This window comes from Vollenhovia emeryi, unplaced genomic scaffold (genome assembly GCF_000949405.1).
Source record: "Vollenhovia emeryi isolate VEMERY1.0 unplaced genomic scaffold, V.emery_V1.0 DF939151.1, whole genome shotgun sequence".
Taxonomy (NCBI): Eukaryota; Metazoa; Arthropoda; class Insecta; order Hymenoptera; family Formicidae; genus Vollenhovia; species Vollenhovia emeryi.
In genome coordinates, this window is record NW_011967215.1 from 1556923 (window position 1) to 1573608 (window position 16686).

General features: G+C 46.3%; 2 protein-coding genes and 1 non-coding gene across 8 annotated transcripts in view; 2 read left to right on the top strand and 1 right to left on the bottom strand.

Annotated features, from left to right (window-relative positions):
• Positions 1 to 2158: 2158 nt before the first annotated feature.
• Positions 2159 to 5655, bottom strand: LOC105565531 (solute carrier family 25 member 44). 4 transcript variants are annotated; one of them, XM_012018810.1, is made up of 5 exons: positions 5429 to 5655; positions 4344 to 4655; positions 3958 to 4265; positions 3683 to 3869; positions 2159 to 3603 (listed from the first exon to the last, which is right to left on the bottom strand). In XM_012018810.1, the coding sequence occupies exons 2-5, from the start codon at positions 4516 to 4518 to the stop codon at positions 3284 to 3286; spliced, it is 990 nt and encodes a 329-aa protein (XP_011874200.1). In that variant the 5' UTR covers positions 4519 to 4655; positions 5429 to 5655; the 3' UTR covers positions 2159 to 3283. The 4 variants fall into 4 exon arrangements, with proteins under 4 accessions (XP_011874200.1, XP_011874197.1, XP_011874199.1 ...); XM_012018807.1 differs by having other exon boundaries at positions 5367 to 5655; XM_012018809.1 differs by lacking the exon at positions 5429 to 5655 and adding an exon at positions 5058 to 5273.
• A 1683-nt stretch (positions 5656 to 7338) lies between these two features.
• LOC105565530 (ETS translocation variant 1) overlaps positions 7339 to 16686 on the top strand; it is a 19881-nt gene continuing 10533 nt past the window's right edge. The window contains exons 1-4 of one of the 3 annotated variants that reach the window (XM_012018806.1): positions 7339 to 7541; positions 12107 to 12218; positions 14787 to 14843; positions 15646 to 15705. In XM_012018806.1, coding sequence (XP_011874196.1) covers positions 7485 to 7541; positions 12107 to 12218; positions 14787 to 14843; positions 15646 to 15705 — 286 coding nt within the window. In that variant the 5' untranslated portion in view covers positions 7339 to 7484. Of the gene's footprint in view, positions 7542 to 11982; positions 12219 to 14786; positions 14844 to 15645; positions 15706 to 16686 lie in introns of those variants that run through there. The other 2 variants (XM_012018804.1, XM_012018805.1) reach the window with 2 other exon arrangements.
• Positions 14991 to 15063, top strand: Trnak-uuu. The gene has a single exon. It is a non-coding gene; the product is annotated as a tRNA-Lys (tRNA).

Sequence of the window (16686 nt, forward strand, 5' to 3'; positions counted from 1 at the left end):
AAATGAAGCGAGGCGAGTCGCTTTGGGAAAAGTGGCCTCTCGGATGCCGGGGGAGATGACTGACGAACGTCGCTAATGAGATAGCGCGCGTGCGTTCCGTATTTTCCTCCTCCCTAAACGCGAACCTTTGAAAATTCGGTTAACGACTCGGGCGAACAACGGGGTCCCCGTCTCCCTGTTTCGCTCCCAAATTCCTTTAGTCATGACGTCCCCCGAGTCGCTTCCTTCTTTTCCCGCCCTCCTTCGCAAAGAGAAGCGCGAGAATTAGCCGTGCGAAACGCGAGGCGATCTTCTCCGCGAGTTACTTCGGGCGCGAAGGTATTTTTGTCGCGCCCATATTTCCCTGAGAAAAATTACCCGATATTCGGCGCCCCCGGGACGTCACGGTGGCATAAAGCACGCGCACCCTCCTGCCTCCAGCGCGCGCGGCAAGGGGTGTCGTTTAGAAATCGCGGGGACAAAAAGGAAGATTCGCTTTAACGTCCCCGCGGGATGAAAAAGATCCGCCGCGGCGATCCCCCCTTTTAGAGAGAGAGACCGCCTTGGCGCTAAACCGACGATTCCTCAAAGAACGGAGGAGACGTTTTCGTTTGGTGTACATCGTTCTCCGAATAATATTCTCTTTCCCCTCGCCCGCCGCGCGCCCCGATCCACAAATGTTTGATCTCGCTGGAAATAGGAAACCCGGTGAACGCGCCCGGTTTCTCTGTTTGACGTTTGCCCGGCGACGACGGTGCCGCATGCAGTCGGCATGGACCACCCTTCATATTCAGTTACGCACCGTGTGCAGCCCAGATTTATGGTACATAGCGAACACGCAACGCGGATCTTTTCACGAGGCGGTGGGATAAGTTTGAAAATGCGCGTTCAAATTCGGCTGTAAATCATACGGGGCACCTAGAGATCCTGCATTCAGAGACTGGTCATAAGAATTCGTCAAATTCCTGCGAGCGAGAGCGAAACCTGGGCTATCTCACTCGCAGGAATTTGACGAACTCTTATATGGCCAGTCTCTGATTACAGGATCTCTATGGGGCACCTAGCGATGAGAGCGATACGCCGAGGATTCGTCGGCGCGAGAAAACAAGTTGCTCCGCGCGTGGAAAATCGGGCGATAAGTCTGCCCTGTGGATAACGAGAGTGCGAGCCACAAAGTTGCATTAAGCGCGGCAGATGGCTATACGACTTCGCAGATAAAGGCCCGAACGCACGAGAAAACGAGAACGTAAGCAGCCGTTTTAAAACTTGCAAAGCAATGCTGGAAATTCCGATTAGTTGAAATTCTTAAGTCTTAAGTCTCACTCCTTAAGTTTTTTCGTGTGATTCCAGCTTAAACGTAGATATATCGTTCGAGACCACGTGCTGCTCGTGCGTACTGCGTCGTCGTGCGTGTACGCACACATTAAGACGCGAGCGATCCATCGAGCCGCGCGCTAATGCAAATGTAAATACAACTGATAAAAATGATAAAAAACTGTTCGCGTCTGGAGATGTGATAATTTTTAGAAGATAATGATAATCCTCGGAGTATGTTTGTCTTCAATTTGTTGACGATCGCTCCGTGTACGACGGTCAATAACAGCTGGGTAGGCAGAACCGCGGAATCAATTTCGGCGATGCTCTCCGACGTTAGCGTTGACGCGAAAGCTCGGCTTGCACGCCGCGCGATTATGCAATTATAAGTTTCGCATCGCCTGTGTACAGCTGGCGAAGGTCGTCTCGCTCGGATTCGATTAATCATCGCCGGGCGTTACCTCGGCCCTGGAATAATTCATGTATATCCCCGAGGTGCGAGCGCATCGACGCCCGGCATAGAAAATCGCAGCGCCGATCTGGCGCCCAGTCATCGAGGAGATGTCAGATCGATCTACTCGGCGATGCATACCAATCGATGCATCCGTTCACGTAGGAAACTCGGACGCGCCGCCGGCCTTTGTCTACCACCCATGTTCAATCTTGATCCATTCCAGATTTGCATGTCAGGCGAATTAATTTCGAAACGATACGCTAATTTGCTCGCGTTGCGCTCACGTGGCAACCGAGAGGAGCGAGTTTCAATCTTCCGCGGGTAGTAATCAGAGCTGTCTGCACGCAGGTAATACCAGGAGATACGAGCTCGCGTCGTAAGGACAGGAAACAAGCAGGAGACCCGCCACGATTTAATGTGGCCAATAAAATTTATTGTAACATACGTAGTTCTCGGGGATTCTCTCGATTTTGCTGTATATACATACACGATGCAGGTGGAAATATTGAACAGTCATATTTCTTAAAATCTTTGCGGCATATCCTCTACCGATAGCTTAGTGAGTCAAGGGCTCTATTCTGTGCTCGGCTACTACCGATGTCGTTAACGACATTTGCGCAGCTTTCCTACATGATAGAAAAGCTGTCGGTAGCCGAGTACAGAATAGAGCCTCAGTATAATCCGCTTGATTCTTAGGTATTACGTTCTGTCCGTATTTTCAAGACGGCCGATATACGTACACGCGTTACATGCCCATGTCTGACTAGGATTTTATTGTTAACGGTATGAACGGGCGCGTATCTAAGACACGGGCCGTCTTCAGAGTACGAGCAGGACGTATTTGTATCACAGTAACATATCTAAAATATGTTACGAAGTTTGTACTCCATCTGACACACGATACGCTAGCGTATAAAATGCGCTTTAGTACATTTACAAATACTCGTCTAGTTGCCGTCACTCGGAACTATTGTTTTATGTACACCGAAGTATGTAAAGTCTCTCTACGAGATTTGCATGACGTATCAAATTGCGGCGCGCGAGTTAAGCCCACGTTAGACCGCGCATCGAAGACTGAGAGAATTGCGAGCTGAGGATTAGACCGATAGAACTCGACCAATCGTACAAGTATAATTTTAATCCGTTTCGTTTTGATTGAATTCTAATCTCCAATGCGCAGTCCGATACAGGCTTTACGGGCAATGACGCACGGCAGATGACGGGTGACACAATTATGCAATCATACTTTTTTTGTTCGGGTAACGAAAGATAGTTCTGTGAGCGCGCTAAAAGTCTAACATAACTTAATAGCACTTGCATAGCCGAAGGGAATTAATTTAGATGAATGCAGCTTATCTTACAGAATAGTTTTCGTCCTCCGATAAGATCCTTTGTCGAAAAGAAAAAAAAATTGCGACCGCCTTCTCTTCGATGCGTAAAAAGTGACACGCATCGAGAGGCACGTCGCGATACAAAAAGTCGCGGATGGAACCCAATTTCCATGCGTGAAATTAATCGTGACATTAGCTCCTAAGCTCACCACCGAACGTAACTCTTGTACTCCTCGGTTATACTCACTCTCTTGATAGTTTCGTAACCTAGGATGATTGAGAAACTAAAGCAAGCGGATTGCAGGAGCCTCGCGGAGAGTCCTTTGGTAAACATGAGCAGCCCTTCCTCGATCCACAGTATCCTAAACGCACTGAGCATACTGTCTAATCGTTGCACTTGCAATCGCGCCCTCACGATGTCCAGGGGATTCGTGATGATCGTGGTCGTGAAACCCCCTAACGTGCCCGCCATCGCCTGTATACACAGGTGCGAGAACCATCCCGGCAGCAGTTTTATAAGCTCGTCTACCAAGAAGAAGATACGAAAAGCGCTGTAACGCTCTCTGTTTTCACTCAATCGTCACGAAGTCCAAAGTACGATTACCTTGATAAACCGTGTACAATCCCCACCAAAGGGCGCTGTTAGGTACATAGGCGCACAATGACGCCAGGTACCCCCGGTAGAAGCCGCGGTAGCCATCCCTCTGGTAAATCAACTTAATTATTTCCGCGGAGATCTGCGCGCGAGTCTTTCCGGATTCGAGGGTCAGACCTAAAGGATTCATTCCCATCTGTAAGAGACATTCGGGATTAGCGTCTCAGGCGAATCGAGGGTTGAAGGTGTTGAGAATTTTGGGATAGGGATTTCGTCTCACTCACCTTATCTACGTACACCCTGCCGTGCTTGGTGCTATTTATCCCGAGAACCATCAGATGTTGACTGAGAACGTCGAACGGGACGACGATCGTTTGCCCGACTAAACTTGCGGCGCCGCCAGCGATCAGCGCTTTGACCTTCGAGTCGACGCGGCCAAGAGGTGTGTCTTGCCTGAGCAAGTGGCGTACTCCCTCGTATGTCGACACGTAAAACACCCCAGAGACTATTTGAATGGAGCTTATCCAAAAGCCCCGATAGAGCCCCGAGGCGCCTTCCAGTTTGTAAATTTTTCTACACGCATCTATCATGCCTGCGGGACGAGAGATATTGCATAAAGATTCGCGGGCTCTCGGCAAACTCGGTTTACGTAGAAATCAACTTGCGCTACCGTTGTACATGTGATTTTGTCTCTGCACTTGAAGACGAGTCTTGATCACTGTGAGGGGGTACAGGCAACACCTGACCGAGAACGAGGACAGCATGCTGAGCGGAAAGAATTTGGTCTTGTCCATCATCTCCCACTCGATGGTGCGGATGAATGGCGTTGCCTCTACCGCAGACATCTCTCGAATGTGGGCAGATAGCGTAGCTTGTAGCGACAGATGGATCAAGCGGAGCGACTCGCAGGGGGTTTCGCCTAGCTTGATGCCGCATATCTCATCGGTGTATTATGAGCATTAATGCCCAAAGTTCTCTGCGTCTGTAAAATCGTGATCACCGACGACTTGAGTCAATGCAAAATTGGGAGTATACTCAGGAGCTTGAACTAGGTTAGCTTAACCTCAAAAGAAAGTTTTTCCAATTGTACGTTCGTATAAATTTGTAATACATCTGTAGTGTAGGGTTAAATTTTTATTTTAACGCTGTAGATTGACGTCTCCCCCCTGACGTCATTCCGAGACACGATTTTGACGAGATATGCTATGGTTAATTTTAAGACGTCAAAGCATCGTTTTAGAATCGACCGATTCGATAGCAAGAATCGTAAAACTTTCGCGAGGGATTCAATCGGATTTAACGGACTTGTGTGTGAAACAACAAAAGCCACGGTAAGAGAAGTGCAATAACGTTCAGGGCGGAATAATCGTGAACGAAACGTAACGTTACAACACTGGAGCAATCCGTTGCTCCGAAACACAGGCACTTGTATTACTTTTATATTACAATTATGAGAACATTGTCGTCAAGTGTCTCTTTTTTGTTACATCGATAACGATGGACTAAAAGTATCGGATTAAGAAATATATGATTAACAAATTGGAGCAGTGTCGAGGACAAAAGATGATAAGTAAACTGCCATTGTTACTACGTAGATATTGATAACATATTAAATACAACTATATCGATGTTGTTGGCCAAGCAATTGCGCACAAAGGTGCAAGTCATTCACAAAAAGTTTATCGCTACTTACAATGATGTAACTACCACTATCCGAGATGATTTTTACTCCGAAATTTCCGTCTCGGCGTTCACCTCTGCGCTATCGAAGGGAGCCTTCGGTGTTTACAACATAATCGACATGCCAGCCGCGTTACCACGTCAGCGAGCGTTCGTGCCCGTCCCTCGGCGCAAATTCATTTTCATTCACAATTTCACGATTACGGAATTGCCCGAGATAGCAAAAGCTATGGAAAGTTGTGGGCTATCCATTCGGCAAGGTTGTCGCGCACGCGCTCGTGTATATTTCCTCTTGGTGGTGACATCTTACTCCGAGTGAGAATTCTGGCTGTGTCACGTGATGCACTTAGCTACGGATGTACAAAGCGGTAGCTTTTACCGATAACGAAAGTGCCTACCGCCGCTAAGACCCGGTTTCGCCACGTCCTTTAACTTTAGTCTGTTTATTTCACGTTTCTTTCTTTCTAAAGTAACAGTTGGAAAGCGACGAAGAACGAATTAGGCTTAAAGTTAAGTGACGTTGGTGAAACCGGGCTTAACAAATCACTCGGGCATGCAGAGATACGTCGTTTCAAGATTATACATAGTATGTACGTATACATATATCTACATGGATCGTAGACAGTACAAGCAATGTAATTTATTATAAGTTGAACGATTGATTAATTCTTCAAACTTATTTTTGCAAATAATCCTACAGAAGTAAAAAGTAGGTTTTAACTAGATTGGATTAGCTGCGCGGTTTTCTTATAACTTATTTATTGATACATCAAAGATACATGATATTAATAAAGAAATATTATTAATTACGCTGATTATTGTGACCTTTTAAATGGCAATAACCAGTGTTGCTTCGTTCACGGTTGCAATACACATAATATGCATAATAATGTTTATTTTCCCTTTTTATAAGATAAAAAATTTTAGAACCATTGTGTTAACTTTTCACAATTATTCTAAAAATTGTGTCTAATAAAATGACAGCAGCTGAAAATAAAATTGCAAACCAAACATAAATTTTTGATATTTCTGACAAAATAAATCTTTGATAAACTACTTATAGTTTACATAGATTAGTATTAAATATAGTAGTTTAAACATGTAGATTATTGCATTTTACGTCCAACCCTCGATGTCGCGGATAAAAAAAATAAAAGTGTCGCGCAGAAGACGTTGACGAACTCTCGGTGTAACAAGACTTCTCTGCGAACAGTACGCGATCGATCCTCTTTAAGCAGAGAATTTAATAATCTTTCATATCAAAGAAATAATTAAATTTTTATTTAATTTCGAAATTATATCGAAATCAATTTAAATTTTGTCATTTTGCAAATAAATCGAGGAAGAAAAATTATCGTTTACATACGTTTCTCTTACAGTCTTGCAATTTTTCTAATGTATTGAGACGAAAAAGACACCTGAATATGACTTTTATATTTTACATTTTTTAAATCAGTTGACGGTATAAAATCTATCGGGACAGGTGCAATAATTTTCGCTTAGAATCACGCTAAATTCCGCGAAGATTTCTAAAGACTGCGGTGATTCTAAAGACACACTTTAGGAGAGTTAATCCCGAATGGCGAATCGCTGAAGTGCTCACGTTGGCCCAGGCTGGCTTAAAACGTATCTCTAGTCGCGCGCGCGAATATCTCGATGGCGATCGAATCGAATTTGCTCGGAGCTCGAGCTGAGAGAGAGCCCGTGGTCCTTTCTCGCGTGGAGGTTCGTGGCTGCAGCATCATCCCTCGTTGATCGCGAGCTCGTATGTCGCCAATGAGTTTCAGGCTCCGCCCAGCACCCGGTTAGGCAGTGGTCGGCAAGGAGGCGAAATACGCGCAGGACTGAATTCTACGTCACGTTGGGGGCGTACACCGGGGCTCGGAGACACAACCCCCCAGCTCCAGCCGCGAGGGTGGCTCACCCCTCTGTTCGCGCTGAGATCAAATCACCCGATTCAGTGCTATCTTCGATCTTCGCGCTGTAACACCGGTAGCGATCGACGAGACTCGCGTCGCGCGAATTTCAGTTGCGCAATTTTTTCCCAATTTTTGAGCGGTGATCTCCCGTGTGTCTGTAGTGAGCTTGCGACTCGATAGCGATAGATCGCGCGGGAGCGGACCGCCAAGTTATGATGAATCTTGCCGATCAGGAGGTGCCTGCCGCGACGACGGAATTGGCGGGCTTAGTAAGTAACTGAAAGTTTATGTATTGTTTGAAGGAAAGAATTCGCATTGGACTTAGAAAGGTCTCGTTGATAACAAACGTAATTGATGAGTTTACTATGATCTTTATTAATTGAGAAAAAACAATATTTCTTATTTACTTAAAGATTAGCATCTCGAAAAATCAGTTAAATTTACAATATTTGTTTAATCGAATTTATCTTTGTCGTGCAAGGCGAAGAGATGAATAAGTACACTGAAAAAAATTAATGTACTTTTACATGGAAATTACTTGTTCAAATCCGGAAAATTACCTAATTATAACTGTAATTTTTTTTCCAGATTTCTTAAAGTGAAAATACATATTAATGGTAAAATATAGGTTAAATATAGGTGAAATTACTATTTTTGTGTAAAAACACTTGAATTTTCATGCAAAATTACAGAAAAAAGTCTGCAATTTTCCATGTGGGTAGTAATATTGCATGATTATGCTGGGTCGGAAAAAAACCCAGCATAATCATGTAATTTTACAAATATTTTTTTCAGTGTACGTAACTTGTATCTTAAAAAATCTTTCTGTACGTTTAATCAAACATGAATATGTTAAAAAATAACTTTTTTAATCATATTTATATATTTTTTCATTTTAATTCGGATCGGTAATAAGAAGATTACAAGACCGCACGAAAGGAAAAAATGTACAAATGACAATTTTTGTTTGATTAATTCTCATAAAACTTACTTTTTAATGCACATAAAAATGAATCGCAATCTCACTAAAGTAAAAGTAAAAATGAATAATCGAAGCGGGGAGAAATTACTTCACGTTTGACTGTCATAGAAATAAATTAAGCGAACGCAAGGAGACATATTAGATCACGATCGTTTATAATTATCTGAGCTACAAATCAATCCGACTGCCTCTTTTCGCCGCGCTGTAGACGCTCCTATGAGCTTAAACCTCTCAAACGACGTAGCGTAACGTTAACGGCATTCAAGAAGATGCGGCGCCGAGAAGGTGTCGGTCGCGAGGGTGTTTAAGACTCATTAAACGCCGCCGTTAAGAGCCGCTCCGCTTGATACGGATATCCGTGTCCGACTTCCTCGAGGCCGACACAATGGAGGCCTCGGCACGAGGTCCAGGGTCATCGCTGCGTACAATGCGGCCACTCGAGAGATGATCGCTCGGTCGGGTGGCGAATTGCCGCGGCACGCGCCTCCACGCTCCGATGGCTCGTCCCACGGGTGCCACCCCTTTTGTGTCCTCTAAACACGTAATTGTCGCCGTTATTCCTCGCGTGCGTACGTGCGTGCGTGCGTGCCACCACCGTGACGACACGATGCGCGGGACCCGCGGGTGGTCAATGGATAGGGACACGGGAGAGGGGATGACTTGGCGAGTACTTGATTTATGTTTGTTGACTCTAAAAATCGGCCGATTCCCACACGCGGTCCCTGCCTCACCGTCGGATCGACGGCGCCGTTTAATTGACTGCCGCGAGAGAGAGCATATGTCACCACTCGAGTTTCCCATGATTAGGGGTGGCCTTTTCGGGAACGGGGCGTGTGTGTAGAGACACCCGCGCTGGTTTGTTTATCCGCTGATTGTTAGCTGTTCATCTACTTGACTACTCGATGGACACGGTGTTAAACCAAACGGTACCGCGCGGTCATTGACTTGATTCTGTCGGTCTTATAACCAGATGATAAATGATATATTTTTACAATACCACGAGCGCGCTACTTTTATAATCAAGTCGACATTTGCAAAGGGATTGCTCGCGGTACGAGAACAAAAGTCGAAATTTCGATCCTTCCAGCGCGATCTCTGCGACGCGTTGTGGGAAGCAATTAGCTGATAAACTTGGACACGGTGCGACGCGTTCTTTAATCTCGAGATCTCTTCCACACTGCCCCTCTCGCCGGGCATTGTCCGTCTTCCCAGTGTTCACCGCCGTCATTATCTTCGCGGTCACTAAGGGTAGGAAGATGGCAGGGAAACTTTCCTGGCAAAGTAACGCGAGTTCTCGCCTGTGATTGATAAAATTGACCGCCCTTGCCATTATCGACACGTAATTAGCAGAAGAAACTCCGGCCGCCTTTTGTCTGCCCGCTGGCCAAAGTGAAACACAGACGGAACGTGGATGGTTAAAAATGTCTACTTTAGACGATTTTAATTCCCGTCAGATTTCAGGATAGAATTCTATTTGTAATCTCATGCCTAATGTCTCGATGCGTATTTTAATATATAAAAACAGAAAGTGGACATTGACAGTTTGACCGAAATTGAATTCACAATAAATCTCTAGCGTAAAACCGAAATGTTTAAACAATTTTTTAAATTTACTTTAAAGTGTCCCCTCTTCAGAGCAAAGTAGCATAAAGCTTGAAAAATTTATATAAAACAAATTTTTTCGTTTATCTCAAATATATGACTTTGTCACGCGTACCTTTTCGTTCCAACCGATCCACACGGTTTACGTATGTATTGCAGTTTGACTCTTTTTCAAAACGTTTCTCGTTCTAGCGACACGCTACTCTGGGGAAAAAAGACAGCAACCCATTTTGGGGTCCACAATTAGTAATCGAATTATTTGGATTGTTCGTAACACTTTAATCTTTTACGAATTTTACCCCGCGTAACTAAAAATCGCAATTAGCTATTCTATCTATATCCAAGATTTTTAAGTAATATTAATCAACTCTCTCCATTATTTCTGTCGATATTCAGTAACGCAAAGATAATTTTCACTTAAGAGGCACTAACCGAAATGTTAAGTTGCTTACCTACCAAAAAGAAACGGTCAAAATTTTTCCGAGAGTAGAGTTTGCGAATAATCCAAATAATTCGATTACTAATTGTGGGCCCCGAAATGGGTGGCCGTCTTTTTTTCCCCCATCAGAGTATAAATAGAATCCAGTTCAGGATTTCAAAACGAACGATACGGTTAGGGCTTTAGATACGACGTCTTTTACTTGAATTACAGGGTTTACCTTTAAACTCTCCCTCTTAAAGTCACTTTGTCAACCGTTTATCATTGTCTCAATACCTCATCTCTAAAATCTAGCTTCCCAGTCCGTCGGGTGATCACGGAAGGGATGCACGGTTTGCCCCGACGCGTCGTTCGCTCGATGACTTTATTATAAACCGAACCGAAGTGCACAATTACTACGAGGGTGGGGAACGTAGATTTGGGGTGCCGCGCCAGGACCCCTGGTAACCCCGTCGCGAACGACGGGGCGTTCCCTCGATCCGTCGTGGGTATCTCGTTTTCACGAGTGGCATAAACGCGCGCATACATAAACTCGCGTGCCGAACGTTCTCCGCGCGCATTCGTCTAAAACGACATCCGCTGGGAAAGGCCACGAGACATCAAATGGTACGCGCTCCCGTGTTTTGCGCCTTCCCACTTACGCATCGTTGCTTGATCAATTTACTGTTAAATCCTGTTCGACGAAAAGAGCACCGTTGTTCGGGAGATTGGTCTGACAAAATATTATTTCGATTAAAAACGATTAAGCAGCATGATTTTCGCATACGTTATTTATCAATATTCCGCGGCGTAATTCTCATCGTGCGTTAATATAATTGAAACAATAGTTGCGTATAAATATTACGCTCGAAATATTTCTCGACAGATCTTTCTTCAGTTAATTACAACGCGAGTACTTTCGAAGCTTAATTTTTATTAAATTAATGCGTACGCAGAACATTAATGCTTGTTGCGCGATCGAAATGCCCTACGTGTCCCGCGAATCGTTTTTGCGCCAGTAAATATATATACATAATGGATTGACAGGCGTATTAAACATTTAAGGCGGTATTAGTGAATGTAATTAAAATTTATGCTGAAGCGCACGGATTACAGGCGCCGTGCCATCGCGGCAGCTAATTGCGGACGACGATTAATTGCGATCAAAGGAAAATCTCGAGGAGAAATTATGAACAAATAATGAAACTTTGAGCAGCGTGACTCCGCCGGATGTTCGTTAATATCAATATACTTTCTATCAATATCTAACGTGGGAAATTGTGCGATATATACGTACAACATGCGATATCTCGCCAACAGTTGAGCATTTAAATTGTTTTATATCACTTTATTAAACTTAATTTCCCACATAATCTTTTTTCAAGTGGTCTTTTGGCGTAAGACTCTTTTTGCCGCGTCGTTAGTCTGCGCCGCCGTAGTCTATAGTCAAATTTCACGGAGTCAAAGGCAACGTCTACGTTATCGAAATTCCCAAAACCGGTAACTGAGTTTACCACTAGATTGCCCCGCAAGGAGGAAACCGTCCAATCGTTCACCGGATGTCTTCCTCTTGCCGCCTCTCTTACCCTTCGCCCTCTATTTCTCACTGTGTCTTTCGCGCTTCTATATTGAGAGCTCTCGCAGCCTCACAATCACTCTCTGAAATTACTCGCCTTCTCTTTCGCGCTCGTCCAATATTTATCTCGCGACGCCGAAACAAACACGTGTCAAATACCGGCGATGCAGTTGTATTTCTCGAGGGGGTCATTTGGATATTATTAAGTCCCTATATGTGTTACGCTAATCCTATTCCTTTTTTTCTGTGTTTCCAGCCCGCAAACGGATTCGGCAGACTGCCCGAGCCCCTACAGACGGTGGCCGGCGAATATTGCCCCAGTAATTATCCAGTGTCTCAAGCCGCGAGCAATGAAAAGCTGCATACCGGTGAGTGGAATTTTCATGAATAGTTGGCGAACCGCGACCTGACGTTTTTCGGTTTAAACGCGCGTGTCGGCGAAGTGGGATACTCGCGCGGGCCTCCTCCGCGATACGTTTTCCACGCACGCCACTCGACATTTTCCTTGTCCGTGAGAAAGCGGCATCCCTGTAAAAATATCCGAATCGCTCTAACGTTTTAACTCGGCGTTCTTAACGAACTTGCGAGGGCGTAATCAAGGGAAAAGGTGAGCGGAGCAGAGACCGGTCGATTCTTCGATTCCCCTGTCGTTCGACTTTGAAGCTCTTTGATACCGTCGCGGCGCGGAGACGTCGCGTTTCCATCGGGCGAGGCTTTCGATACACGGAGACTGTCGTGTAGACCGCGAGAGGAGAAGCGCACACATAGGAAAGGGCACGTTTAGGAACACGTGCGGGGACGTGTACCCCGAAAGCGGAGCGCCGGCAAGGGGGTGAGAGAGGCGGAGGGTGCGCTATACCCCCCGAAGAGAGCCTGTCACTCGCAGGCAGTCGAGTCGATATCTTTATATAGTCGCATCAACGACGACATTATTTTCCAAAGGTCGCGGCGAGACGCGGGTTGCATCGTGAGACATCGCCCGAGACAATCTGGCCCGGGCCACTGCTCGCCAATTACTCGGCCCGAAACGTTTTCCAAAATAGCCGGTCGACATTTCGCCCACACGCGCTGCGTTTCGGATGAGGTGTAGGAAATGTTAAATCACCGCACAAACACTACCATATATACAAGGTCCGATATCTTGATTTCTCGATCTCCCCCCCAATCAACGATGACATCTTCTGCTTTAAGAGCCGTCGCGTTTATCTGGTAAATGTTGCCTCTTCTAAGTGAGGAATAAACCTGGTCTACAATGAGTTGTTAGTCGTTAGTCTTTTCCTTTCTGGGTGGAAGAAAAAGGACCGACATGTAGTTCTGATTTCTGACTAACGACTAACAACCCATTGTAGACCGGGCCATACTCTCTAAAAGTCAATCAGTGGATTAGCACAGTGAATAGTCGCTGAATCACAGTTGTAAGTGCACCACTGCGACTTGCACGCCACTGAGTGACTTTCGGAGAGTACAGAGATTTCAGTGGTCGAAACGTTCTTTCAACGCCCGCCACTAATTCGACGGACTAATTCGCCCTCTTTCGCGACGACGTTTCTTCTTCCGGGCGAGTGTCCCAGCCTTGACCCAGAAACGCGACGTCAATTCCCCGATACGAGATTCAATAAGTGACGTGTTATCACCGCAAAAACTTCCCCGGGGTGCCCTCGCAGTGGAGTCCCATCCCCCCCCCCCCCCCCCGGTATCCTCGTCGCGGAGAGTCGCCGAACAACCCCAGCCGGCGTCTGGCTTCGGTGATTGACACTTTATATCTAGCATTGGCACGCCACGGCGTGAAGCCACCGCTCGCTCGGGATGGACCACCTCCGTCTAACTCAATCACTGCCTATAATGCCGCAATTTCTCTATCATAATCGCGTTACGTCCCCTCCCCACCGACTCGATCCACTTTTCGACACGACGATTCAGAAATATTGAAACGCCGCCGCGACGGATAAAAGTACCGCTGATCGCCCCCCTTTTCTCTCTCTCTTTCTCTCTCGTTCGTCCTTTCACATTCCGCATTCACACACCTACAAGCGGCATCGTGGCGACTTTTCCGTCTCTATGACGAAAAATTGAATTAGACCCGAATATCGAGTCTTTACTGATCCGCGTTAATTGCTATTTCATTTCTCTGGCACTTCGATAAATTTTAATAAGATAGATCAACGTTCCAGTTAATGGTCTGATATCAAATCCTTAAAATTATAATACAAATAATAGGACAAAGTTATGAAAAAACAATGTCTGGGACATTTAAAGTAATTGATAACATGTGTAACCCCGCGGTCCGTAAATCCGACGATGTCGCTTTAGTGCGACATCCAGAAACGACGCTCGAGGTGTCTCCTGCGGACTAACGTTACAGCCGAGGCAATGAGCTGTGGCGTAAGTAAGTAGATTCGATTCGCGTCGGGCTGGATTCTGCCGTGGAACGAAACGAGGTTACCACCGAGTGGCTACCCATGGCGAATCCTGGATGCCCATTAAACGCACCCCAGTTCTACGCGCAGGCATTCTTATGCGCCCGTTCACGCGGAAGGGTTTGTTTTTGCCTCTGATTCATTCGCGGCCTCCCTTTGTCCTCTCGCGGATCTCGCTGCGATCTCGGATTCGGAAACCGCGTTTCTTTTCACCGAGAGCGGATATCTCGACCGCGTTAGGCATCGAAGAATCATCTCTCCCTCTCTCTCTCTCTCTCTGTTTTTTCTCCCCCCCTTTTTTTATATATCGAGCGTATCGAACAAACACAGGCGTATCGATAATTAATCAAAAATAACGGAAGCGCGCCGCGTGTCTTGTCAATTTACGGCAAACACCGCTCGACGTCCAGTATACGCAAACAAAATGTATTTGCGTTTCCGCTGTTTACTTTATCTCGCGATCAATAGCGCGATTAATTAACGCACGCTGTTCCGAAAAATTAACTTTTTCGATTGCAGGGAGCAGCGAGCTGTACATGCCGCAAGGCTACAGGCAAGAAACTTGGTTGCAAGACGGTGAGTGAACCTCGCTCTGAATTTTATTTCCCTCGCACACGCATATTTCACAGTGCTTCAATTAATTATTGCAATAATAATTCATGTATCCGTTGCACGTTACGCGAACTCGACTTGAATAAGCGCTTAAATTCTACCCAACCGTCAGCCCGGATAGCTCAGTCGGTAGAGCATCAGACTTTTAATCTGAGGGTCCAGGGTTCGAGTCCCTGTTTGGGCGATTTTTTTTTCTCGAATTTTCCGCTCGAAAGGCGTTTGTAACGAAAATAACATCGTTGCGTGTTACTTGGTCGCGATTAATAAGCATAGCGAGTGTGGGAAAGCTTTTGTCTCGCGGGTACGAATGGAGCAGGTGGAATGTAGATGCAAGAGTAAAACTGTTGATTATCTTTTCGCATCGTTAATTATAGCACTCTGTAGAATTAACGATGATAAACGGACTCGTTAAGAATCGGAATGTTATTAAAGTCGCGCGGTCTCGGTATTGATTTTTAGAATTTAGAGATGTAGCGTGAAATTAAAGCCCTAAGCCGCCAGCGAAGATAATTACGCGCGCAGCCACTATTCGCTCGGAACATTAATTTTAATTACCTCGCCCAACTGCGATGTAATACGCGATGGACGTAACGTAACGGATGATCAAAGGGGGATGATTTTACCGCGGGACGGAAGCTCGATATTTTCGTTGGATATTAAAGGCGGAATTTTTTTGCTTCTCCTCCTTACGCATCTCCCGCCGGTAGATGTAATTTCTGTTCAACTGGTCGCAAAGACGAGCTAACATGAAAATCCCTTCGCGCAGGTAGCAGCTCCGAAACCGAGGACAGCGAGCAATACGTGCCCGAGTTCCACCAGATGTCGAGTAAGCGTCCGTCTTCACTGGAGACCCTGTAATCAGAGACTGGCCATAAGAATTCGTCAAAGTCCCGCGAGTGAGAGAGAAACGTAGGCCATCTCACTCTTCTACGATTCTACGATCGTAGCCCGTGCTTCTCTCTCACCCGCGGGAATTTGACCAACTCTTATGGCCAGTCTCTGATTACAGGCTCTCTAACATCTTCACTGTTTGCCCTGTCCCTCCCCCCCCCTCCCGTTCGCAAGCGTCCCGCGAGCCGTTCGGACCTATCGATCATCGTCGGAAAGATAGCGGCGCATCGGCCGCGTCGCGCGGATGCGGCGACGTCTGATAATTCGTCCGGGATAAATAAATCCGGGGATTGGAATCCGCGGAACAGGATTGCAGGATGTCAATCTCCGCTGAAATCACCGCTGAAATCGTATATAGAGCGCGCGGAAGTGTTTCGCGCGTCGCGTCGCCTCGAAATTGCTTGGAAAATCTGTTACCGCGCGCGCTTCTCTCTCCTCGGCGCGCGTCTGGATCTCTTCTCCTCCGAAGACGGCGCGTCTCCTCCTCCGGCGAGCCGACCCGCGGGATCAAAGCGGCCCGAGCTCGGACCGGGAATGACAAAGAAAGAGAGAGAGAGAGAGAGAAAGACAGAGCACTTTTGCGAACAGCCGTGAACGCGATCGTATTAATTCATCCGAACCCCATCCGCTCAAATTAACGTGTAACCGTCGCGTAATCGGCGAGTCGATTAGCGACACCGTTACACACCGCACGTGCATGTTTAATTAGTCGCCGACACTTTCCGCGCGCGCGCTGCGGTTTTCCCGCGCGGCGACGCGGCCTTTTTGCTGGTCCCCGTCCCGCGGACCGGAGACGAGCACGCGCGGGCACCGTCCGGCGAGTTTCCCTCCCCCCCCCCCTCATCCCCCTCGCAAACCGTAAATCACGACGGTTAAATCGCAGCCCGGTGGGGCGCAATATCGGTCCTTTATTAAA

Excerpts from the sequence above, each read along its gene's own strand:
- LOC105565531 (XM_012018810.1), bottom strand. The coding sequence starts at position 4,518 with ATGTCTGCGGTAGAGGCAACGCCATTCATCCGCACCATCGAGTGGGAG. Across the intron at positions 4,266-4,343 it reads ACAAAATCACATGTACAACG|GCATGATAGATGCGTGTAGA; the intron begins GTAGCGCAAGTT and ends CTCGTCCCGCAG. Across the intron at positions 3,604-3,682 it reads ATTGTACACGGTTTATCAAG|ACGAGCTTATAAAACTGCTG; the intron begins GTAATCGTACTT and ends TCTTCTTGGTAG.